Genomic DNA, 25,816 nt, shown 5'->3' with positions numbered 1-25,816 from the left:
ATTCGTTTCCTGCCTGTTCTCTCTTGAGCCCATTAGGCTGGCAGCCCCACTCCTCTGCCAAACATGCTCCTTCCTGACAGGGTCCCTGGTGACTGCCATGGTGCCGGATCCAGCGTTTAGCCTGAGCCTGGCAGCAGCGTTTGACCCAGGGGTTCCCCTCTCCTTCCCTCCCAAACACCTTTCCTCACTTGGCCTCCAGGAAGCCACGACTTGCATCTGTCCACCTCCCTGGCGGCCCCTTCTCAGATGCCTTTGCTCTTTATCAACAGTGGTGGTGAGAAGGGGGGTGCTGGGGAGGTGGGAGCAGGACTCAGTCCTCAGCTTTAAATACTCTCTGTAGGGCCGGGCATGGTGGCTCACGCCTGTAATCCCGGCACTATGGGAGGCTGAGGTGGGTGGATCACTTGAGACCAGGAGTTTGAGACCAGCCTGGCCAACATGACGATACCCTACCTCTACAAAAAATACAAAAAGCAGCTGGGTGTGGTGGTGCATGCCTGTAATCCCAACTACTGGGGAGGCTGAGGCAGGAGAATCGCTTGAACTCAGGAGGCAGAGGTTGCAGTGGGCCGAGACTGCATGACTGCACTCCAGCCAGGGTGACAGAGTGAGACTGTCTCAAAATACATGCATACATTCTCTCTGTAGGTGACGACTCACATTTATGCCTCTGGCCCAGACCTTGTTCTGAGCCCTATGTTACATATCCAGCTGCCTCCTGGGCTTTAATTGGAGATTGTGGCAGAAAATACTACTTGTCTCCCAGTAACCATTTTTCGTTCTTCTTTAGTAAAACAATCACCAGCACTTCACTGTCTGGAATAAACACATTTCCTTGACTTCTTTAGAGTTAGGGGCAACCTTGTGACTAAGTGTTGTCCAGTGAAATGTGAGTGGAAATCTCCTTAGAGTGTTCTCCATTCCTCCTTCCTGGTAGCTGGACTATGCATGTGATGGCTGGTGCTCAAGCAGCCATCTTGCACTAAGAAGTGAGAGCCAGGAGCCAAGGATAGCAGGACATCAGTCAATGACCACAGAGCTGCCATACCAGCCCTGGACTGTTTTCCTGAGGATTTAGTCTACTTGCAAGAGAGAAAGTTCTATTTTGTTTAAGATGCTGTTATGTGTGGTTTTCTGCCACATTCAGGCAAATGTAATCCTAATAGATACAGATATCTAATGGACTTTGCACACTTAACGTATCCAAAATTGTAACTTTGATTTCCACCCCTCCCCACCCACCAACCTGCTCCTCCCACCACCTTCCCCGTCTCTGGAAATGCGAATTCCATCCCTCTAGTTGCTCAGGCCACAGGACCTAGAGTCGCCTTTAACTCCTCTCTTTCACACGTCCCCACCCAATCATGCATCCGATCCTGTCGACTCTACCTTCAAAACAGATCCAGAATCTGACCATTGCTCAGCACCCCCACTGCCTGCCCTGTGGTCCCAGCCAGCATCACCTCTCACTGTGAACACTGCAAAGGCCTTCCTGGAGATCTCCTTCCTTCCCCCTCAGCCCCTAGTGTCTGCCCTCAATCCAGGGGGATCACGCTGGGGATCCTGTTCAACCTAAGTCAGATCCTGTCACTCCTCTGTCCAAAACCCTGCAGAGTTCCCCATCTCAGTCACAGAAGAAGCCAAAGTCCTCCCCAGTGGACTGCCAGGACCTCGACCGTCTGCCTCTGAGGCCTCCGTACCTGCCCCTCTCCTCACTCCACTCTAGTCACCAGGCTCCACGCCCTTCTCTGAGCAGGTCTGGCAGGGTCCTGCCTCAAGGCCTTTGCCCTTGCAGCTCACCCTGCCCGGTCGCCCTTTTCCCAGGTAGACACATGGCTCCCTCCCTACCCTCTTTTGGGTCTTTGCTTCAATGTCTTCCCATTCTACTGTCCTCTATCTTGGCACTCCTACTCCTGATGCCACATCATACGGGTGTGAGACTATCTGGCTCTTGTCTCCCACCGACTAGAAGGGAAACTGCTTGAGGGCAGGTCCTAGGGCAGAGCACAAGGCCTGCTACAACTACATTTGTGCCTGGAAGGCAGTGGGAGCAAAAAGCCTGGCTCTACGGGCTCTGGAAAAAGGGGCGGGGCAGTCACCAGCTTCTCCTGGATTTGCTGCTTCTGGACTAGGCGGATCTGCTCCAGCTGCTCCTGGGTCATGCCCTTCCAGCGGTCAGGGACCACGCGGTGGGGCCCGAAGGAGCTGGCTGCCTGCTGCGGGTTCTCGGAGAGCAGGTCCCCACGCAGGAGGTTGGTGATCTCGGCCAAGTTGTCCTCTTGTTCTTGCTTTTTCTCTTGCTTTTTCCTTTCCACTGACTCGATGGCCTAAGCAGGTGAAGACATTAAAGAAGATGGTCTGAGTGACCCCAGGGGCATTCTGACACCCAGGCCAGCAAATCTCACTGGGGGCCCTCGAGGGGAGGATATGCTAAGGGCAGCAGGAGTCGGGTGGAGGGGAGACTTGTCAGGCACGGATGTGGGTGGGTCCTTGAACCCCTGGCTGCCTGCGCACTGCTGGGCGGGTGGGCAGGACTCGGGGGATCACCACCTGTTGGGTGTGTGCATAAGAGCTCCGGGTCTTGCACCAACTTGCCAAGGCAGGGAACTCCCTCCTTGGATTAGGCCGACACCCCGCGTGGGCCTGGTCCCACCCAAGGCAGGGCTCTGTGCCCCTGGCAACCCTTGGACATCTGTGGGCTGCAAAGAACGCTCAACAGAGTGATTTACAATAGTGGTGGAAAATGCACTGTCACTTCAGTGGTCCTGAGCCGCAGCCCCCAGTACAAAGTAATTCCAGGTCTCACTTCTGTTTGATTCCCTGGGGGGGGTCCCTGGCTGTGTGGCCTATACCAAGTCACCTCCCCTCTCTGGGCTGCAGTCATTTCTCTGTAAAGTCAGGAGATGGCTTAGGAGACATGTACTTGGGTTTACAGCTGTCCTCAGTAACACATGGACAGGGCAGTTTGCAAGGAGCCGGCCTCCCACATGTGCTCACCAGAGGCCAGCTTGACTGAGTCACACAGTACAAGCTTTGTAGTTAGACAGGCCCAACTTCAATACCGGACTTGCCACTGAGTACTCCCTAAGGAAGTCAGCTCATCCTTCCAAGCTCCTACACCCGTTTTTTTTGTTTGTTTTTTTTTTTTTTTGAGACGGAGTCTCGCTCTGTCACCCAGGCTGGAGTGCAGTGGCACAATCTCGGCTCACTGCAATCTCTGCCTCCCAGGTTCAAGTGATTCAACACTGTTCTTACTTTGGGAGGCCAAAGTGGGCAAATCACGAGGTCAGGAGTTCGAGACCAGCCTGGCCAACATGGTGAAACCCCATCTCTACTAAAAATAGAAAAAATTAGCTGGGCGTGGTGATAGAGGCCTGTAATCCCAGCTACTCGGGAGGCTGAGGCAGGAGAATGGTGTGAACCCGGGAGGCAGAGCTTGTAGTGAGCCAAGATCGCGCCACTGCACACTCCAGGCTGGGCAACAGAACAAGACTCCACCTCAAAAAAAAAAAAAAAAAAAAAAAAAAAAAGAAATGTGAGCAGAGGTGGCAGTACTGCTCCTGGGAGGAAGCCTGCGGGGACTAGCCACATTCCTTCCCTCCTCCTGCAGGGATCCTCTGGCTGGCAGTCGCTCCATCCCAGGGCCTGGGCTCCAAAGTGAGGATGCCAAGGAACAGGCCTCACAGCCCGTCCATGGCGGGCAGGGAGCATGCATGGAACATCAACTTTCTGTTTAAGCCACTGAGACTGCTGCTTCTTACCCCAGCAAGGGTTAGCACATTCTGACTGACAGAGGAGGGTGTTGTCGCTTCCTCATTCTGCAGATGATCAAATGGACGCAGTGGGTGGCCTGCTCAAGGCTGCAGGGCAGAGCCTGGTCTTGCACCCGTGTGGTCGGGCTCCAGAGCCTGCGTGCCACACCCTGATGCCACAATGCCTCTCTGACAAAGTGAGCCCCGACCCGAGAACTGGAGGCCCTCACGTGTGTCCTTCCTGTTGAACTGGACCGGCCTGCTTGGGCTTTGGATTAACATCCCAGGTTAATTAAAAAGCCTAGTTGTAGGTAGGAGCAGAGCTGCAGAAGCCAGAGGGCGGCTTTTCCCAGTGCAGGAGTGTTTGCAATGGTGCTGCCTTGTGGCATCCACATGAGGAGCCGGGGGTCTGAGAAAACCAGGCAGGCTGTGGATGCCCATTAAACATCTTCTAGAATATATGAATGAATAAATTGATGAATGAGACAATAGGGTTTAGCAAAAGCCACTCCAATGCCCAGCAGGAAGGGCTCAATAAACATTGGTTGAATTGATGAATGAATGAGTGAATTATCATCATCATCATCACCATCGCTTCCATAAATGAATGAGCGGATCACCAGCCAACAGTGGACTAATTGTCAAGGGCCCCACATCCTGCCATTCACTTGCAGTGGGGACTGGAGCGAACAGCCTCCCCTCTTTGGGCGCCCTCTGTAAAATGAAGGGCAGGGATGGATGATCTCTAAGACCTATGCAGCTCACTGGGTGGTGAGCTCGGACTTCAGGTGTCTTGCTTTGCCTTTTGGTCCTCCCCAGCCCCCGCAGTTGGCTCGCCTCGTTCCTCTCCCCCATGTTGAAAACCCACATTCTCTGGTGTCTGGTCCAGCCTCTCTGGGATTTTTGACTGCCTGCCTCCACCAGGACAGTTTTGAGCTTGTATCTCCAATATATTTAGTTCACAGCATGGTACTACTCTACCTTAATGATAGCACATGCTTATAACTACACATGTACATGGAAATCAAAAGTGATGAGGTTAAAAATGAATATGAAGCAGGGCTCTGGTATCTGCTCTCCCACAGATCCTGCACAGCCTTCTTTGGGGACCATAGTTCTAGCTGATGAGCGAAGCTGATCAACGAAGCCAGGCAAAGTCCCCACCCACCAGAAAACAGAATTGCATTTGAAAAGAAAACTTTGTGGGGGGAGGGAGAGGCAGGGGGGCGAGCTCTAATTTCCAAAACGAAAAGAGGGCCAGATGTGGGAATCCCAGCACTTTGGGAGGCTGAGGCGGGAGGACTGCTTGAGCTCAGGAGTTTGAGACCAGCCTGGGCAACATGGCAAAACCCTGTATCTACAAAAAAATACAAAAATTAGCTGGGCATGGTGGCGCGTGACTGTAGTCCCAGCTACTTGGATGGCTCAGGTGGGGGGATCATCTGAGCCTGGGAGGTCGAGGCTGCGGTGAGCCGTGATCGTGCCACTACACTTCAGCCTGGGTGATGGAGTGAGACCCTGTCTCAGAAACAAACAAACAAAAAAACCAAAGAAACAAAAAGAAGAACCTATTTCAGCAATTTCAGCATCAGGTTGGAGGGAGGGGAGTGTGTGGGAGGAGGGGGGCCAGAGTTTAGAGAGGAGGCGGGAGGTCTCAGGAGGCCCCAGTGTTCGAGCTCATTATGATCTTCTTCATCATCCCTGCCATCGGTGAGCATCCAAGTAGCTGTTGTCAGTAAAGGGGAAGTCTGAGAGGTGGGAAGGATGGAAACCAGCACCAGGCAGTGGAGCAGAGCTAGGCGGTAACAGTCTAGGTGGATGTCACCATCCTCATGTTACAGAAGAAGAAACTGAGGTGTAGAAAGGTGAGCTGACTTCCCCAGGTTACATGGCTAGTTTGGCAGGTTTCCCTCCAAGATTCAGAGCTAAGGGACAGGACTGGGTCTCATCCATCTCTGTCATCAGGCAGCCCATCAGGGTCTCTGTCAGGGCCGGTCATGTGACCAGGGAGCAGGCTGAGACTGGGATCCCAGGGAGGCCGGACAGCCTTGGGAAGCCGTAGTGGGCTCATCCTCCCCTCCAGTCGTCGAGCCCGAGGTCTCGGAGTACCTATACCTGGCTCTTGTTGAAGTCTTTCACAGATGCACAAACTGCCTTTCTGGTGGTGCTTTCCAGCTTCTGGAGGTGCTTGGCTGTCTCGTCAAACTGCAGCCTTGTCTCTGTGTAGAGGGCCTCTGAAAGGAGGCAAGAAGCAATCAGATCGACCTGGCCACAGGAGCACCTTCCCACATGTGGCTGTTCGTGCCTTTGCTTCCTACCACGTCCTTAGCCATGAGCATGAGGACGGGAACAATAATGATAGGACCTGCCTCTGAAGGCTGTGGGAGAGTCAAGCTCCCAGATGAGTGCTAGTGATCACTACTATGCTGGGGTCCTGGGACAGGCGGGTGGTGTGCCCCTTGCTGTCCTGCTCTATCCTGAGGCAGCTACATCCTTACAGTGGGCAAGAGATACTCTACAGCCCCAAGAAATGACGTTTGAGACCTGCAGGACAAAACAAGTGGGTTGGGAGCAGGTGCAGAGGTTTTGGGAAAGGATTCAGCGGAATCCAGAAGTGAAAGAGCAAGAAACCAGACAGGACTCTATGGAGGAAGTGGGGCCAGATGACAGATACTGTGGAGTGGCAGGAGGACTTGGTCAGGCCAATGAGGAAGAGAAAGAGGAGGAGTAGGAGGTGAAGGGGTCAAGGTAGAAGGTCCAAAAGCAAAATGTGAAGATTTGGAGTCAAACAGAGGAGGCTCACATCCCAGCCCAGACATTTCCGAGCTCTGTTAACCTCAACTATTACTTAGCCTTGCTGAGCCTGTGTCCTTACCTGTGAAGCAGGACATACCTCCTTTGCAGAATAATAACATCATTATAATAATTAATTAATAATAATACTATTAATAAATAATATTATTAACAATACTATTAATAATAATATTATTATTATTATTTGAGACGGAGTCTCGCTCTGTTGCCCAGGCTGGAGTGCAGTGGTGCATCTTGGCTCACTGCAACCTCTGCCTCCTGGGTTCCAGCAATTCTCCTGCCTCAGCCTCCGGGGTAGCTGAGATTACAGGCGCGCACCACCACGCCCAGCTGATTCTGTATTTTCAGTAGAGATGGGGTTTCACCATGTTGGCCAGGCTGGTCTTGAACTCCTGACCTCAGGTGATCCACCCACCTTGGCCTCCCAAAGTGCTGCGATTACAGGTGTGAGCCACCATGCCCAGCTTGCAGAATTATTATGTTAAGAAAAAGTCTCCCCGTCTCCCGTTTCCCTCTCCCATCTCCCTCTCCCGTCTCCTGTCTCCCTCTCCCGTCTCCCTCTCCCTCTCCCGTCTCCCATCTCCCTCTCCTTTCCACGGTCTCCCTCTCATGCCGGGCCAAAGCTGGACTGTACTGCTGCCATCTCGGCTCGCTGCAGCCTCCCTGCCTGATTCTCCTGCCCCAGTCTGCCGAGTGCCTGCGATTGCACTCACGCCGCCACGCCTGACTGGTTTTCGTGTTTTTTTGGTGGGTTTCACTGTGTTGGCCGGACTGGTCTCCAGCTCCTAGCCGCGAGTGATCCGCCAGCCTCGGCCTCCCGAGGGGCTGGGATTGCAGACGGAGTCTCGTTAACTCAGTGCTCAATGGTGCCCAGGCTGGAGTGCAGTGGCGTGATCTCGGCTCGCTACGGCCTCCACCTCCCAGCCGCCTGCCTTGGCCCCCCAAAGTGCGGAGATTGCAGCCTCTGCCCGGCCGCCACCCTGTCTGGGAAGTGAGGAGCGTCTCTGCCCGGCCGCCCATCGTCTGGGATGTGAGGAGCCCCTCTGCCTGGCTGCCCAGTCTGGAAAGTGAGGAGCGTCTCTGCCCAGCCGCCATCCCACCTGGGAAGTGAGGAGCGTCTCTGCCCGGCCGCCCATCGTCTGAGATGTGGGGAGTGCCTCTGCCCCACCGCCCCGTCTGGGATGTGAGGAGCGCCTCGGCCAGGCCGCAACCCCGTCTGGGAGGTGAGGAGCGTCTCTGCCCGGCCGCCCCGTCTGAGAAGTGAGGAGACCTTCCGCCTGGCAACCGCCCCGTCTGAGAAGTGAGGAGCCCCACCGCCCGGCTGCCACCCCGTCTGGGAAGTGAGGAGTGTCTTCGCCCGGCAGCCACCACGTCCAGGAGGGAGGTGGGGGGGTCAGCCCCCCGCCCGGCCAGCCGCCCCGTCCGGGAGGGAGGTGGGGGGGGTCAGCCCCCCGCCCGGCCAGCCGCCCCGTCCGGGAGGGAGGTGGGGGGGCTCAGCCCCTCGCCCGGCCAGCCGCCCCATCCGGGAGGTGAGGGGCGCCTCTGCCCGGCCGCCCCTACTGGGAAGTGAGGAGCCCCTCTGCCCGGCCAGCCGCCCCGTGCGGGAGGGAGGTGGGGGGGTCAGCCCCCCGCCCGGCCAGCCGCCCCATCCGGGAGGGAGGTGGGGGGGTCAGCCCCCCGCCCGGCCAGCCGCCCCGTCCGGGAGGGAGGTGGGGGGCTCAGCCCCCACCCGGCCAGCCACCCCGTCCGGGAGGTGAGGGGCACCTCTGCCCGGCCGTCCCTACTGGGAAGTGAGGAGCCCCTCTGCCCGGCCAGCCGCCCCGGCCGGGAGGGAGGTGGGGGGGGGTCAGCCCCCCACCCGGCCAGCCGCCCCGGCCGGGAGGGAGGTGGGGGGGGGTCAGCCCCCCGCCCGGCCAGCCGCCCCGTCTGGGAGGTGAGGGGCGCCTCTGCCCGGCTGCCCCTACTGGGAAGTGAGGAGCCCCTCTGCCCGGCCAGCCGCCCTGTCCGGGAGGGAGGTGGGGGGTCAGCCCCCGCCCGGCCAGCCGCCCCATCCGGGAGGGAGGTGGGGGGGTCAGCCCCCCGCCCGGCCAGCCGCCCCGTCCGGGAGGGAGGTGGGGGGCTCAGCCCCCTACCCGGCCAGCCACCCTGTCCGGGAGGTGAGGGGCGCCTCTGCCCGGCCGCCCCTACTGGGAAGTGAGGAGCCCCTCTGCCCAGCCAGCCGCCCCGGCCGGGAGGGAGGTGGGGGGGGTCAGCCCCCCCGCCCGGCCAGCCGCCCCATCCAGGAGGGAGGTTGGGGGGTCAGCCCCCCGCCCGGCCAGCCGCCCCGTCCGGGAGGGAGGTGGGGGGGTCAGCCCCCCGCCCGGCCAGCCGCCCCATCCGGGAGGGAGGTAGGGGGGTCAGCCCCCCACCCGGCCAGCCGTCCTGTCCAGGAGGGAGGTGGGGGGGTCAGCCCCCCACCCGGCCAGCTGCCTCGTCCGGGAGGTGAGGGGCGCCTCTGCCCGGCCGCCCCTACTGGGAAGTGAGGAGCCCCTCTGCCTGGCCACCACCCCGTCTGGGAGGTGTACTCAACAGCTCATTGAGAACGGGCCATGATGACAATGGCGGTTTTGTGGAATAGAAAGAAGGGGGAAAGGTGGCGAAAAGATTGAGAAATCGGATGGTTGCCGTGTCTGTGTAGAAAGAGGTAGACATGGTAGACTTTTCATTTTGTTCTGTACTAAGAAAAATTCTTCTGCCTTGGGCTCATGTTGATCTGTGACCTTGCCCCCAACCCTGTGCTCTCTGAAACATGTGCTGTGTCCACTCAGGGTTGAATGGATTAAGGGTGGTGCAAGACGTGCTTTGTTAAACAGATGCTTGAAGGCAGCATGCTCGTTAAGAGTCATCACCACTCCCTAATCTCAAGTACCCAGGGACACAAACACTGCGGAAGGCCGCAGGGTCCTCTGCCTAGGAAAATCAGAGACCTTTGTTCACTTGTTTATCTGCTGACTTTCCCTCCACTATTGTCCTGTGACCCTGCCAGATCCCCCTCTGCGAGAAACACCCAAGAATGAGCAATAAAAATAAATAAATAAATAAATAAATAAAAATAAAAATTAAAATTAAAATTAAAAAAAAAAAAAAAAGAAAAAGTCATCGATCAGAAGTTTCTTCATTCAAGTATTTGTGCCCTGTGGGTCTCCTCACTGTCTCCAAAAACAGAGACGAAACTCTTTTATCTTCAATTTCTGGCCTCTGCACAGTCAGCCTCACCTCTCACCGTTCATTTGTTCATTCATCCACTTAACATAGAGCCATGGAGAGCCTAGCATGGGGGTCCCACTTTGCTGGGCACATGATACATGATGGGGAGTAAGACAGAAAGGGCTTTTCCTGCCTTCCTGGAACTTGCTGCCTAGGAGAGGAGACATTAACCAACACATGAACTCAGAATAAATGTATTAATACCAACTGTAGCAGTGACAGGGAGGAAAGGACGGAGAGACCAAGAGGAGATATGCTGGGGGCTCCCGGCTGAGGCAGCTGAGGTTCGCGGGGAGGGTAGGGGACTGCTCCTCTGGGAGCAAATGATGCTTGAGACCTGCAGGACAAAAGTGGGTTGGGAGCAGGTGCAGAGGTTCTGGGGTGGGAAAGGATTCAGTGGAATCCAGAAGTGAAAGAGGAAGATGGCAGGAACACAGCAAGTGGAGGGGGCGGAGTTGACAGTGGAGAGGTGGGCAGAGGCCCAGCATGCAGAGCCTGTGGGCTGCAGGAGGATTCTCCATCTCTTTCCAAGTGCATGGGAAGCCATTAGCGGGCTTGAAGCTGGGATCGAAGGGGTAGGGTGATGCTGTCCAACCCCGCATTTTTTTTTTTTTTTTTTTGAGACGAGTTTCGCTCTTGTTGCCCAGGCTAGAGTGCAGTGGCACAGTCTCGGCTCACTGCAACCTCCACCTCCTGGGTTCAAGTGATTCTCCTGCCTCAGCCCCCCAAGTAGCTGGGATTACAGGCACATGCCACCACGCCTGCCTAATTTTTCTATTTTTAGTAGAGACAGGGTTTCACCGTGTTGGCCAGGCTGGTCTCAAACTCCTGACCTCAGGGGATCCACCCACCTCGGCCTCCCAAAGTGCTGGGATTACAGGTGTGAGCCACCACACCTGGCCAAACCCCACATTGTTTAAAAGTATCACTGACTGCTGTTTTGGGAATGGACCAGAGAGGGGCAAGAAAGGAAGTGGAGGCCATCAGAAAGATCTTGGCAGAGGTCTGTTCAGCTGAGATGGTGGCTTGCATCACAAGGGTGACAGCAGGGATGGGGACAAGCGGACAGTTCAAAATATATGCAGGAGGTAGAAGGGACAAGAGTCAGAGATGGCCTGGAGTCAGGGGTGGGTCATGGATGATTCCCTAGACTTCTGGTTTAAGGGCAGGAGGTACCAGTTAGTAGGAGGAGAAAGATGGAAAAAGGAGCAGATGCAGAAGAGGATCCAGGGCTGCTCTCCGATATGTTGTGAGGGGTCCTGCGAGATGTCAAGGAGACCGCTGAAGAACCAAGTCCACAGCTGAAACAAAGCCTTCTGGCCAGAGGTGGACATTTAGACCACTTGGGAGATGGATGAACCATACAACACATCAGTGATCAAGGCTATGGAGAAAAATAAAGCAACGGGATACGGAATGTGGGGTGGGAGGAGGGTACAGGGTTTAAAATAGGGGGTCAGGGGAAGCCTCACTGATAAGATAGCACTTTAGCACAGCCCTGGAGGAGAGTGGTGATCCCTACAGATATCTGGGGAAAGACATTTCTAAGCAGAGGGAACAGCACATGCAAAGGCCTTGAGGCAGAAGTGAGCCTGATACACTCACATCTGAAAACAGCAAGATAGTGTGGAAAGAATGGAGTGAGAGGGCAGCATAGCAGGAGATAAGGCCAGACTGTGAAGGTGTTGTAGGTCTCTGAAAAAAATCGTTTACTCTGAGTGAAATGTTTACTCTGTAGGATAAGGGGAGAGACCCAAAGAGCAGCTGAGAGATGCTTTTTGTTTGTTTGTTTGTTTGAGATGGAGTCTCACTCTGTCGCCCAGGGTGGAGTGCAGTGGCGCAATCTCAGCTCACTGCAAGCTCCGCCTCCTGGGTTCACGCCATTTTCCTGCCTCAGCCTCCCGAGTAGCTGGGACTACAGGCACCCGCCACCACTCCCGGCTAATTTTTTGTATTTTTAGTAGAGATGGGGTTTCACCGTGTTAGCCAGGATGGTCTCGATCTCCTGACCTCGTGATCTGCCCGCCTCAGCCTCCCAAAGTGCTGGGATAACACGCATGAGCCACTGTGCCCGGTCTTTTTTTTTTTTTTTTTTTTTTTTTGAGACAGGGTCTCACTCTGCTGTCCAGGCTGGAGGGTGGTGGCACAATCACGGCTCACTGCAGCCTTGACCTTCCAGGCTCAGTGATCCTCCTGCCTCAGCCTCCTAAGTAGCTGGAACTACATGGGCATGACACCATGCCCAGCTAACTTTTTAATTTTTTGTAGAGATGAGGTCTCACTTTGTTGCCCAGGCTGGCCTTGATCTCTTGGCTTCAAGTGATCTTTCCTCCTCGGCCTCCCAAAATGCCGAGATTACAGGCATGAGCCACTGCGCCCAGCCGAGAGATGCTGATAGCCTTAGTTCAGAATGGGAATGTTGGAGGGTGTGGAAAGTAGTTGAAAAATGGAGAGAAAGGAAGGAGTCAAGATTACTTGGGCTGGGGCCTGGGCAGCTAGAAGAAAGGAGCTGTCACGGATGTGGGTAGAAGGTCAGGTCTGCAGGGAAGAACAGAGTTATTGGACTTGTGCTGATCTTGACAAGTGCATCAGACATCCAAGAGAAGTTAGATGAATTTATGAGTCTGGATTCAGGGAAGAGTCCAGGCTGGAGGTATAAACCTGGGAAATGATGGCCTATAGGTGGCATTTAAAGCCATGAGACCGGACAAGATCACTCGGGTGAGTTTAGCTGGTAGAGGACAGCACTGGTGTGAACAACATCCAGAGGCTGAGCAGATGAGAAACCAACAAAGGACCTGGATGGGAAGGGAGCTAATGTGAGAGTGGTGTTCTGAAAGCTGAATTGCATGCGGATTTCCAGGAGCAGGAGGTGATCAACTGTTAGGTCAAGATGAAGGTCAAAAACCGACCTTGGATTGGGCGACATGGAGGTCACTGGTGAGGTTGGCCAGGGCAGTTCCAGTGGAGCAGGGAGGGCATAAATCTGGTAGGAGTGGGAGAAGAATGGGAGAAGATGATCTGGGGACACATCACTCATGGAGAGTAGACTGGGGAGAGAAGAGGCTGGGAGGAGGATGAGCCGAGCAAGGAGACTGCAAACTAACAAGCAGAGAGGAGGGGCTCAAGAAGGCGGAGTGCATTCCTCTCTGTGCCCGGTCCCTGTTTTGTCTTCCTCATAGCTCCTTACCATTCCATCACCCGCTGACACACCCCAAGAGAGCAGGGATGTTGTCGTCTTCGTTACCTGGTCTTTCCGGCACAGAAGTGGCTGGGAGGGTCAGTGCTGCTCGAGTGCAGGCGTGAAGAGGAGCTGGGAGAGCAGAATGCTGCTGACCTCAGTGAGGACGCATAGGGCTTTCTGCAGTTCCCTCAGTGAGGACGCATAGGGCTTTCTGACCTCAGTGAGGACGCATAGGGCTTTCTGACCTCAGTGAGGACGCATAGGGCTTTCTGACCTCAGTGAGGACGCATAGGGCTTTCTGACCTCAGTGAGGACGCATAGGGCTTTCTGACCTCAGTGAGGACGCATAGGGCTTTCTGACCTCAGTGAGGACGCATAGGGCTTTCTGACCTCAGTGAGGACGCATAGGGCTTTCTGACCTCAGTGAGGACGCATAGGGCTTTCTGCAGTTCCCTCAGTGAGAGGCTGTTTCTTGCCTTGGAGCCTTTGCCCAAGAGGTTCCCTGGGCTTGGGGAGTCCCGGGGAGGGCATGTGACCACCATGCCTGCAGCTCCACCCCCAAAGTCCCCTGTAGGAATTTCTACCACAGCACCCAAGAGACTCAGGAAGACCTGCATCTTTCCCATTCACCTTCCCCGCAGACTTGGAGGGCAGGGACCGATTCTGAGTTACCTCTGCATGCTGGCATCCAACTGGGACCCCGACACGGAAAGTGTTTTCCACATGACTGAGGCGTGATTGCAGGTGTTTCCCTCCCGGAGGGCAGGCTCTGACTTTTCTTTCCCCACAGGGCCAAAGTAGCATGTGGCTGTCTGTGCAAATTAGTAGGACTTTAAACAAATCCCACAAAAACTGTAGGGTTGGTTTGTTGAAGAGAGTGTTGAGACCAGCTCATCTCTTCTGTTTCATTACCTGCGCATTTTTGTTCAGCACGGGCGTTCTTCCATTCCCTTTGCTGCTGCAAAGACCATTCTCTGTTTTGTTCCTGTTGGAATTTCTTCCTCTCATGGAAGTTTAAATCCTCTCCCATGAATTTCTGCATTCCTGATATCGTATTCCGAACATCATTATCTGACTGCCGGGCTGGAAGATCTTTCTTAAGGGCTAGGGGGTCGGACAGATCAAATTCACGGCGAGTTTCTGGCTTCTGAAAGCTCTGTTGGAAGTCATTGATAGCCCTACAGAGATTTTTCCTATCCCTCTTTTTCCGGTTTTCCAATATGCACACGATTTTGTCATTTTGCCTCATTTCAGCAGCTGGAAGAGATACAGCATATCCATAAGCTTAGGATTCAGAGGAAAAAATAAATTTGAATCCATTTTATTTTTTATTATTTACTTTTTTAGAGATAGGGCCTCATTATGTTGCCTGGGCTGGTCTCCTGGCCTCCAACCATCTTTCTGCCTCAGCCTCCCCAGTCACTGGGATTATAGAAGTGAGCCACTGAACCCAGCCCATGAATCTACTTTAAAAACTATTTTTTTCAGTGATTGCAAAAGTAATACAACCCTCCAAAAAAGTAACACAGCCATTAAAGGATTAGTATCCTGAATATACAAGGAGTACCTACAAATCAATTTAAAAAACCCCAAAACCCCAACCCAATAAATGGGCAAAGTGTAGGAACGGCCAGGCAAATCACTATAAAGAAACCTGAGGCTGGGTGTGGTGGCTCACGCCTGTAATCCCAACACTTTGGGAGGCCGAGGTGGGTGGATCACCTGAGGTTGGGAGCTCGAGACCAGCCTGACCAACATGGTGAAATCCTGTCTCTACTAAAAATACAAAATTAGCCGGGCGTGGTGGCAGGAGCCTGTAGTCCCAGCTACTCGTGAGGCTGAGGCAAAAGAATCGCTTGAACCCAGGAGGCAGAGGTTGCTATGAGCCAAGATCATGCCGCTGCATTCCAGGCTGGGTTACAGAAAGAGACTCTGTCTCAAAAAAAAAAAAAAAAAAACCTGAGTAATCAATACAATTATGAAAGGATGATCACCCATACAAGGTGGGAAACATCCAATGAATCGAAGGCAAAATATTTAAAATGCTAATAATGGCACACATTAGTAAGGATGTGGGGAAACAAGATCTCTCATTTGCGGCCGGGCATGGTGGCTCACGCCTGTAATCCCAGCACTTTGGGAGGCCGAGGCAGGCGGATCACGAGGTCAAGAGATCGAGCTTATCCTGGCCAAGATGGTGAAACCCCGTCTCTACTAAAAATACAAAAATTAGCTGGGCTTGGTGGCACGTGCCTATAGTCACAGCTACTTGGGAGGCTGAGGCAGGAGAATCGCTTGAACCCGGGAGGCAGAGGTTGCAGTGAGCCGAGATCGCTCCACTGAACTCCAGCCTGGTGACAGAGCAAGACTCCATCTCAAAAACAAAACAAAACAAAACAAAAACCTCTCATTTGCTGCTTGTAGGAGTGTAACTTGGTACACTTACAACAAAACAATTTTTCAATATCCCATAAAACTACCTTTGATCCATCAATTCCACTTCTAGGTATCCCTTTCACATGTGCTAGGGACACAATTCATGGACAGTCATTGCAGCAGTGTCCACAATGACAAAACAACTGAAAAAAAAAAAATCTAAACCAGCCATCAGTATGGGAATGGATGAAGAAACTGTAGTTAATTCATATAATAAAATGCCATAAAACAATTAAAATGAATACTCTCTATATGTAAATCACTGATTAATTTCAAAAATACAAGCCTGGATGAAAGAAAAGCATACTGCAAATGGATCTATTCAATAGGATACCATTTACATAAATTTTAAAAACACATAAAAACAATTTTATATTGTTATGAATACATACATAAATAGTACAAGCATAAATAGTGCGTGGGGGCTGGGCCTGGTGGCTCATGCCTGTATTCCCAACACTTTGGGAGGCAGAGGCGGGAAGATCACCTGAGGTCAGGAGTTTGAGACCAGCCTGGCCAACATGGTGAAACCTTGTCTCTACTAAAAATACAAAAATCAGCCCAGCATGGTGGTGTGCACCTGTAATCCCAGCTACTCGGGAAGCTGAGACAGGAGAATCACTTGAACCCAGGAGGCGGAAGTTGTGGTGAGCTGAGATCACGCCACAGCTCTCCAGCCTGGACGACAGAGCAAGACTCCATCTCAAAAGAAAAAAGAAAAAAAGCATGGGAATGATAAACACTTCTGAGGAGAAAGGAGGGGAAAATTAAGAGGTAGGGGGCAGGGCGGTGTTGTTTTATATATATATATATATATATATATATATATACATATACATATACATATATAAAAAACACAATTCTCAAAAAACACTCAAGATATCTGAAGCCAATCTGGCAAAATGTTAACATCTAGTCTGATGGTGGGTACATATGTACCTGTCACATTGTTTTTGTAAGATTGAATTACCTCATAACTAAAAATATTAATAAAAAAGATAAAATGTTTAGAACATACAGAACGGTATAAAGGAGAAAATAAAGTTTACTCATAATTCTATCCCTCCAACATTACCCTGCTAACATTTTGGCATATTTCCTCTCTTCTTCTTCTGAGCACATTTTAAAATATTTTAAAAACATAACAGCCCATTGTATGTACAATTTTGTATCCTGCTTTTTTTTCTATTATAAAAATCTTTATGGTGTTTAAAAACACTGAAATTTCTTTTTTTTTTTTTTCAATTTATTTTTTGTAGAGATGGGGTCTCGCTTTGTTGCCCAGGCAAGTCTGGAGCTCCTGGTCTCAAGTGATCCTCTAGTTTTAGCCTCTCAAAGTGTGAAATTTCAACAATTGTTGAAATTGTTGGACACGATAGGGGAAAATGAGTTGTATTTGAAGTGGAATAATAATACCTTGAATAACAGTATTCAAGGTACTTGAATACTATGATTTGAATCATGTCTGTCTCTGAGTCAGCTTGAGGGTGTGAGCCCGGACATATGTGTTGTCTGGTATAAACAGCTGTCCTTCATAGACGGTCTTAAACTTTTGAGCAGAGCAAGTGAGTGTGTGTGTATGTCTTTCCAGTTTTTTAAGAAAATGAAGGAAAACATACATTTACCCTTCAAATCTATTTCTTATAATCCACATTCGAATTCAATAGCTGTTTTTAAGAGAAGAATCAGTGCATTAAGTTAACTGGGCACAAGAAATTGTGAAATTTAAAAGGAAGAAGAGTGTGAAAATGACAACTTTGTATATATGTGAAGAAAGGAGGGCTGGGTACGGTGGCTCATGCCTGTAGTTCCAGCACTTTGGGAGACTGACGTGGGAGGATCACTTGCACGCAGGAGTTCCAGACCAGCCTGGGCAACATAGTGAGACCCTATCTCTATTAAAAAAAAAAAAAAAAAAAGGCGGGGCAGGGGGGCGGTGGGGAAGACTGGAGTCTAAAGCCACACAATCCTAAACCAATAGATAAGCATTCAGGAAATGCTCACCAAAGGTTTCATGTCTAGCTTTTTCAGTAGCTTCTTTTATCTTCTGGTCATGAACTTGAACATCCCAGGCTTCAGTGTCTCCCTATAAATGGAAAAACAGAGGAGAAGGGTTAGAGCCAGATCATTTTATTCAGTAATAACAATCCTACTTATTATTACTTTTAATCTCTGCCCCACTGTAAACGAGTTGTAGAAAATCTGGCTCAGGGGAGGAGAACCGTTGGTGACTCCAGGCGAGCTCGAGAGGGAGCATTATTGGCCCTGCAGGAGGCCGTCTGCAGCCTCCTGGCTCAGATGTTTCATCCTAGAACTCATCTCCTTTCCCCCTCCACGCAGCCCCTCGCCCGCATCTGCCGCTCTAACCCCGTCCCGGCCCCTGCCCTTTCACCCCAATTATCCTGTTTCTGGCGTTGAAGACCCGCTTCTGCCTGCACAGCTCCGCGTGCCTCCTCTTTGCCAGGTTGGCGTCCTGCCGCAAGTCCCTGGGCAGCGCCACCGCCATGGTCTGGGAACCCATGGAAAGCCTAAGGGGTTTTTAGAACACGCAGGATCAGGAGAACAGGCGACGAAAATAAGCAAGCTGTAGCGCAGGCAACGTTGGCTCCCTCGGTCGGGCAGGGGAAAGACAAGCCTTTAGCGCAGTTTTCCCTCGGGCTCCCAGTGACGCCGCAGAGGTACAGACGCTCCCGCTGTCTCGGAAATGTCAACAACTCGTTGCTAAGGAACGGCTCCGCGCTTGCCGCGTCTCGCTCTCTTCTCGCGACACTTGGCGAATCCCTTCCCGCGCTTTTTCCGCGGGCGCTTGATAACGCGGGTGAGGCGTGGAGGGCGGCGCCATGGCCCACCTGGAGCTGCTGCTTGTGGAAAATTTCAAGTCGTGGCGGGGCCACCAGGTCATTGGCCCCTTCCGGAGGTTCACCTGCATCATCGGCCCCAACGGCTCTGGTAACTGAGCAGCTCAGGGCGCCACCGGAGCGCCTCCGCCGTCCCAGGCGTCCAGGCCACACGTGGTCTGTGGGGTGTGGGCGTCTGCCGCGGGCGCCTGGCCGGCCTTCCCCTTCCAGTCCTGGAGCCTGACCGCGACTGGATCCCGGCCTGGCCCTGGCCCAGCCCCTGCCCATCACCCCACCTCAGCCCCGGTCCTCGCCCTCCGCCTCAGGGGTCCTGACCCTTGTCCCTCCGCCCCACGTCACAGGTCCTGACCCTTCCACTCGGCCCCGCCTCGGGCCCCGCTCTCGCCCTCCACCTCCTGGCTCCCGACCCTCCTCCGACACCTTGAGGGACCCCACCCCACCTCAGCTCCGGCCCTCGCCCTTCATCTCAGGGCCTCCCAACCCTCGCCCCCCACCCTGGGGCGCCCACCCTCGCCCTCCACCCCGGGGGTCCTGACGCTTCCTCTCCGCCCCGGTCCCGCCCTGGGCCCTGTTCTCTGCCCTCACTCCTGCTTCGGGGACTGCCCTGGCCCTTGGCCCTGGTCACTCCCGTCCCTTTTCCCTTCTCATCCGAAGTTGAAGTGAGAGGGAGCTGTCGAGGAGGTAATGGGGTCCAAGCAGCCAGAACCACCATTTGGATCCAAGGGAGCTTTGACCCAGGAATGTAGTGATGATGACCCAGTTTACTGAGCTTTTGCTAAGTTCCTGGCGACACCGTCTTTGGTTAGCCATGGCACATGGCTGCTCTCCCCATTTTATAGTTGGGGAAACTGAGGTCTGGAGAGGCCAGAGGACCTGCGAAGGTCTCTACTAATAATACCAAAATTAGCTGGGTGTGGTGGCACACGCCTGTAATCCCAACTACTCTGGAGGCTGAGGCGGGAGAATCGCTTGAACCTGGGAGGTGGAAGTTGCAGTGAGCCAAGGTCACGCCATTGCACTCCAGCCTGGCAACACAGTGCGACTCTCGTCTCAAAAAAAAAAAAAAAAAAAAAAGGCTGGGCGCCGTGGCTCACACCTGTAATTCCAGCACTTTAGGAGGCCGAGGCGGGTGGATCATGAGATCAGGAGTTCGAGACCAGCCTGACCAACATGGTGAAGCCCTGTCTCTACTAAAAATACAAAAATTAATCGGGTGTGGTGACATGCACCTGTAATCCCGGCTACTGAGGAGGCTGAGGCAGGAGAATCGCTTGAACCCGGGAGGCAGAGGTTGCAGTGAGCAAAGATAGCACCACCGCACTCCAGCCTGGGTAACAAGAGCGAGACTTCGACTCTAAAATAAAATAAAATAAAATAAAATAAAATAAAATAAAATAAGATAAATATAAAATAAAATTGGCCGGGCGCTGTGGCTCATGCCTATAATGCCAGCACTTTGGGAGGCCGAGGCGGGCGGATCACCTTAGGTCAGGAGTTAGAGACCAGCCTGGCCAACATAGTGAAACCCCTGTCTGTACTAAAAATACAAAAATTAGCTGGGGGTGGTGTCACGTGCCTGTAATACCAGCTACTTGGGACACTGAGGCAGGAGAATCACTTGAACCCGGGAGGCGGAGGTTGCAGTGAGCCAAGACTGTGCCACTGCATTCCAGCCTGGGCGACAGAGCAAGACTCTGTCTCAACAAAAAAATAAGGCCTGGCATGGTGGCCCACACCTGTAATTCCATCACTTTGGGAGGCTGAGGCAGGCAGATCACTGGAGGTAGGGGTTCAAGACCAGCCTGGCCAACATGATGAAACCCCATCTGTACTAAAAATACAAAAAAGCCTGGCGTGGTGGCGCACGCCTGTAGTCCCAGCTACTCAGGGGACTGAGGCAGGAGAATCGCTTGAACCTGGGAGGCAGAGGTTGCAGTGAGCTCAGATCGCGCCATTGCACTCCAGCCTGGGCAACAACAGAACAAGACTGCATCTCAAAAATAAATAAATAAAAATAAATAAATAAAATGCACCATTCAGTGGTTTTTAGTATATTCAAAAGTTGTGCAACCATCATCACCATCTACTTCCAAAACATTTTCATTGCCCCCAAAGAAACCTTGTACTCATTAGCAATCACTCCCTGTTATTTCCTCTCCACCTAGCCCCTGGTATCTACTAATTCACTTTCTGTCTCTATGGATTTACCTATTTGGGACATTTCGTATAAATAGAATCAGACAATATTTGGCCTTTTGTGTCTGACTTCTTTCACTTAGCATAATGTTTTTCAGATTCATCTATGTTACTCCTTGTATTAGTACTTATTTCCTTCTTATTTTCAAATAATATTTCACTGTATAGATATACTACATTTTGTTTATCCATTCATCAGTTGATAGTTTGGGTTGTTGCCACTTTGTGGTATGTTATGCTGCCTTGACTCTCTTGACAGACTATAACCTTTATTAGGCAGGGACAATATTAATGAAATTTAATGGAATAAATGGATTTGGATGAGAGGTATTTATTTTAGGCAGATTTAAATAAGGATTGACTTATTGATTTTAAAAGTTTATGTTTAGTTTTGTTACTTAATACTTAAATTACTTAATAATTTAATTCAGTGAATGTTTATCTTGTCCATATGCACTGTCTTACAATAGCCCTCAATGTGCAGATTATCCATTAACCCAAAAAAGCCGTTTCATACCTGTTAGTTGACTGAGACTCAGCTAAATAAATTTGCAGCAATTTATTTCTAGTTCTTTTTAGAAAGACCCTAAACCTCTAAAACTAAGCCATATTTCCGGTGGCTGATAGTATTCCTTTGCTTTGTTTATGTCAAACAAAACTTTCCTAGTTTTGGCATTGAAAATTAATTAATTATTTCTTTTGTCTTGAGATGGAGTCTTGCTCTCTTGCCCAGGCTGGAGTACAGTGGTGTAATATCAGCTCACTGCAACCTCTGCCTTCTGGATCCAAGTGATTCTCCTGCCTCAGCCTCCCGAGTAGCTGGGATTACAGGCGCACGCCACCACAGCTGGCTAATTTTTTGTATCTTAGTAGACACGGGGTTTCACCATGTTGGTCAGGCTGGTCTTGAACCCCTGACCTCGGGTGATCTTCCTGCCTCGGCCTCCCAAAGTACTGGGATTACAGGTGTGAGCTGCTGTGCCCAGCCTGAAAATTTAAACTGCTTTGTGGATATAGGGGAAGGGATGTGAAAAGGAGAAATAATAGTGATGGTGACAGCTGCATTGACATTGCACCTTGGAAATTGTCTTAGAGAAAATTATGGGCCAATGATTGGGTAACAGATTTAACATTGGGGTTAGGAATGCCCACAACTACCCTTAGGTTCAGTAATTTGTTGGGAAAACTCACAGGATTCTACATATAGTTTGACTCAATACTATTATTTATTACAGTGAAAAAATACAAAGCGAACTCAGCAAAAGGAAAGGGTATATGAGGCAAAGTCTTAGGAAACCAGTTGCAAGATTCCAAGTCCTTACCCATTGGTGTCACTCAGTGCTTCATTCCTCCAGCAGCTAGTTCACACATGTGAAATGTTGCCCACCAGGGAACCTCACTAAAGACTCAATGTGCAGCGTTTTTATCGGGAGATTGTCACATAGGCACCGTTTGCCTATCATGTACCCAAGTTCCAGAATCTTCTTAGGCCAGACCTTCCTCAAAAGAAAATATAAAATAATATTCCAGAATCCTAGAAAGAAAGCATATGTTCAGATTAAATCATATTGTTTGTACAGATAGTTTAGGCACTGTGAGCCATTCTTAATAGGGAATGTTAGAAACCCTCCCAACATCCAAATCCAAATCCCTGTAAGCCAGCCAACCTTGTAAGTAGGACTTTCAAAAGATAACAGTATCAAGCCTGCTATATAAATTTTCTGTAGCACCATCTCATACCAATCAAACAATTTTAATCTAGCCCTTGATCCTGGATTTAGTTAGCTTCTCTTGTGTCATTTATTTATTTATTTATTTATTTAGAGTTGGAGTCTCTCCTCGTTGCCCAGGCTGGAGTGCAGTGGTGCAATCTCGGCTCACTGCAACCACCGCCTCCTAGGTTCAAGCAATTCTCTTGCCTCAGCTTCCTGAGTAGCTGGGACTACAGGTGCGTGCCACCAAGCTCGGCTATTTTTTATATTTTTTGGTAGAGAGGGGGCTTCACCGTGTTGGCCAGGCTAGTCTCGAATTCTTGACCTCAGGTGTTCTGCTCACCTTGGCCTGCCAAAGTGCTAGGATTATAGGCGTGAGCCACCGCGTCCAGCCTTAGCCTCTCTTTTTTAGAGTATAAGAGGATTTGGTGCTGCACCAATGCTTTAGGTAGTTTCCATATTTATAAAATGAGGATAATTGAAACTCAGTGAAGTTAAATGATTTGCCATGGTGTGATACCTAACAATGGAAGAGAGCTGGGATTTAGATAGGTGTATTTCAGTCCTTAAATTTAGACCTCTTAATAGTCTACAATAGATGCATAGAAGAAATGAGTTATCTACATCAAATATTTCAGTCATGCATTTTGAACATTGATTAAAAAGGACATGTCTTTTGGCTATATTTCACTTCGATTGGTGGCCTGATTTCTTCAGCTCTGGGTAGGGCTTTTTATCATTAAGAATGAATAATGTTTTATCTCTTTTCTTCCCCAGGAAAATCTAATGTAATGGATGCACTTAGTTTTGTAATGGGAGAGAAAATAGCTAATTTAAGAGTGAAAAATATTCAAGAACTCATTCATGGAGCACATATTGGAAAACCTATTTCTTCTTCTGCAAGTGTAAAAATTATATATGTGGAGGAAAGTGGCGAAGAGAAAACATTTGCAAGGATTATCCGAGGTATTTTTTTATAATTTTTTTTCATTTTATTTTTCAAGAGTCAAGTAAGATTGCCCATTTTTTCTTTCTTTGGAGGGTATGGTTTATTATTCTACTGGTGTAATGAACTAGAGTTCTTTTTTCTCTTGCATAGCATATCTCAGAAGCAAGTAACAGAACCTGTTTGATTCGCCACATATTTCTCCAATTATGTCTGCTTTTCCTTAACTGACATAATTGTTCAAATCCCCCTACTGTCAAATAACATTTTAAAATCTGGATATTTAGTTAAGATGAAGGAGGGAGGGTCGGGTATGGTGGCTCACGCCTGTAATCCCAGCACTTTGGGAGGCCGAGGCGGGCGGATCACGAGGTCAGGTGATTGAGACCATCCTGGCTAACACGATGAAACCCCGTCTCTACTAAAAATACAAAAAATTACCTGGGCGAGGTGGCGGGCACCTGTAGTCCCAGCTACTCGGGAGGCTGAGGCAGGAGAATGGCATGAACCCGGGAGGCAGAGCTTGCAGTGAGCCGAGATTGCGCCACTGCCCTCCAGCCTAGGCGACAGATCAAGACTCCATCTCAAAAAAATAATAATAAGATGAAGGAAGGAGTACCTTGAAGACAGAGAAATCATAAAATTTATTCTTGAGGTTCTTTATGTTTATCAGTTTTTCTTAGTGATGAACAAATTGTATGCATATTTTTGGCTTTATTATAGACAGTTTTTTCTACCACCAAAAAGCAACTTGAGTGAAATGTTTGAATTTGTGTGTGTGTGTGTATATACATTTACGGGAAAAGAGCGGGGATTTGGGAAAGAGGAAGAAATTTTTTTTAAAGGTGTGGATAGATAAGAGACCAGTGGTTGCATTCTTTTGAGCCTTTGATCAATTGTTCACATGTGACAGGGGTAGAGGCATAGTCACTTCTGCATTAGGCTAGCTCAGTGAATCTGCATTTTTATATAAGATAATATAGGCTGGGCATGGGGCTCATGCCTGTGATCCCAGCACTTTGGGAGGCCACAGCAGGACGATTGCTTGAACTCGGGAGTTTGAGACCAGCCTGGGCAACATGGTGAGACCCTGTCTCTACAAACAATTAGCTGTGTGTGGTAGCGTGAGCCTATAGTCCCAGTACTTAGGAGGCTGAGGTGGGAAGATGACTTGAGTCCGGGAGGTCTAGGATACAGTGAGCCAAGATTGCGCCACTGCACTCCAACCTGGTCAACAGAGCAAGACCCTGCCTCAGAAAAAAAAAAGATAAAGATAGGGCAGACGAGACAATCAGATATGCATTTATCTCAGGTGAGCAGAGGGATGACTTTGAGTTCTGTCCTTTGTCCTGTACATGTGAAGATAAGCTATCAATTTATATTGTCAGGTTGAAATTCAACAGAACTGTTTTAGGGTAAAGATCTTGGGGCCCACAAGGAATTTCCCTGTGGGTAAATTGTGAGGGAGGCATGCAGTTTTTGTTGCTGTTGTTGTTGTTTTTTAATCTTTACAGCTACCTTATTTAGTAACAAAATAGGAGGCAAGTTTGCATGACCTAGTTCCCAGGTTGACTTTTCCCTTTGGCTTAGTGAGTTAGGGGTTCTGAGATTTATTTTCCTTTTACATCCTGACTAGGATATATGCTCTTCAGATAAGAGACTTTCATGTGTTTTGTTCGCCACTGTAAAAGAGACCTTGACATGTAATAGACACTCAATATTTGTTGACTCATTAAATGCATTTATTCCCATGTATATTATTATATAACTGGCCATTTCAATAAGAAAAATAATTTTATTAAACTTTCGGTGGATTTTGAGGTATATCTGGTATTTATATATTTTTAAACAGGGTTTATTTTTTTATTTTAGGGGGATGCTCAGAATTTCGCTTTAATGATAATCTTGTGAGTCGTTCTGTTTACATTGCAGAGTTGGAAAAGATAGGCATAATAGTCAAAGCACAAAATTGTTTGGTTTTTCAGGTAAGTAGCTATAGTAGTTTATTTGATTCAGAGTTTTGAAAATACATCACTATATTTTATATGTTGATGTGCATTACTGTTTTTAAAAGGGAACTGTAGAGTCAATTTCAGTGAAGAAACCCAAAGAAAGGACCCAGTTTTTTGAGGAAATCAGCTCTTCAGGAGAGCTTATAGGAGAATACGAAGAAAAGAAAAGAAAGTTACAAAAAGCCGAAGAGGATGCACAGTTTAATTTTAATAAGAAAAAAAATATAGCGGCAGAGCGCAGACAAGCAAAATTAGAGAAGGAAGAGGTAAGATGTCATGAAGATGTAACCATTAGTTGTTGGATATAAAACTTTCTATGTTAGAATCACTAGGTATGGGCTTGGGCTTACCAAGAAGATTAATTTAATAGTATAAGACAATTAAAGCCCAATATTCATTAAGATAAACTTTTTGATATATTTCCCACTATTTGGGTTTTTCTTTCCGAATAGGCAGGACAGCCTGAACTAGAAAAATGTCTGATTTTCCCAACTAAAAACAAGCTTGAGGGGTTTATGTCTTATGTGGCAAAGGCTCTCAGATGTTTGGATATTAAACCCCTTATGCTCTTAAAAATTATTGAGGACCCCAAAGAGTTTTTGTTCATATGGGTTATATCTATTAATGTTTATTGTATGTGAAATTAACACTGGAAATTTA

The 25,816-nt window shown here is 49.8% G+C and overlaps 3 protein-coding genes across 5 annotated transcripts in view; 1 reads left to right on the top strand and 2 right to left on the bottom strand.

The window, feature by feature from the left end:
- RIBC2 (RIB43A domain with coiled-coils 2) overlaps positions 1-21,863 on the bottom strand; it is a 52,800-nt gene extending 30,937 nt beyond the window's left edge. For 2 of the 3 annotated variants that reach the window (XM_034949132.3, XM_003812388.5), the window contains exons 1-5: positions 17,825-18,172; positions 17,437-17,518; positions 13,909-14,253; positions 5,868-5,986; positions 2,100-2,327 (exon numbers count right to left, since the gene is read on the bottom strand). In XM_034949132.3, coding sequence (XP_034805023.1) covers positions 2,100-2,327; positions 5,868-5,986; positions 13,909-14,253; positions 17,437-17,518; positions 17,825-17,953 — 903 coding nt within the window. In that variant the 5' untranslated portion in view covers positions 17,954-18,172. Of the gene's footprint in view, positions 1-2,099; positions 2,328-5,867; positions 5,987-13,908; positions 14,254-17,436; positions 17,519-17,824; positions 18,173-21,808 lie in introns of those variants that run through there. The other variant, XM_063603150.1, reaches the window with a different exon arrangement.
- The window catches only part of SMC1B (structural maintenance of chromosomes 1B), a 70,099-nt gene continuing 62,490 nt past the window's right edge, over positions 18,208-25,816 (top strand). The window contains exons 1-4 of the mRNA XM_003812389.6: positions 18,208-18,381; positions 22,976-23,164; positions 25,017-25,129; positions 25,219-25,422. Coding sequence (XP_003812437.3) covers positions 18,273-18,381; positions 22,976-23,164; positions 25,017-25,129; positions 25,219-25,422 — 615 coding nt within the window. The 5' untranslated portion in view covers positions 18,208-18,272. The remainder of the gene's footprint in view (positions 18,382-22,975; positions 23,165-25,016; positions 25,130-25,218; positions 25,423-25,816) is intronic.
- Positions 21,717-25,816, bottom strand: part of FAM118A (family with sequence similarity 118 member A) — a 100,445-nt gene continuing 96,345 nt past the window's right edge. Inside the window, exon 11 of the mRNA XM_063603145.1 lies at positions 21,717-22,020. Within this exon, the coding sequence (XP_063459215.1) occupies positions 21,845-22,020 (176 nt within the window). The 3' untranslated portion in view covers positions 21,717-21,844. The remainder of the gene's footprint in view (positions 22,021-25,816) is intronic.

This window comes from Pan paniscus, chromosome 23 (genome assembly GCF_029289425.2).
Source record: "Pan paniscus chromosome 23, NHGRI_mPanPan1-v2.0_pri, whole genome shotgun sequence".
Classification (NCBI taxonomy): Eukaryota; Metazoa; Chordata; class Mammalia; order Primates; family Hominidae; genus Pan; species Pan paniscus.
This window is presented reverse-complemented; position numbering and strand designations above follow the sequence as displayed.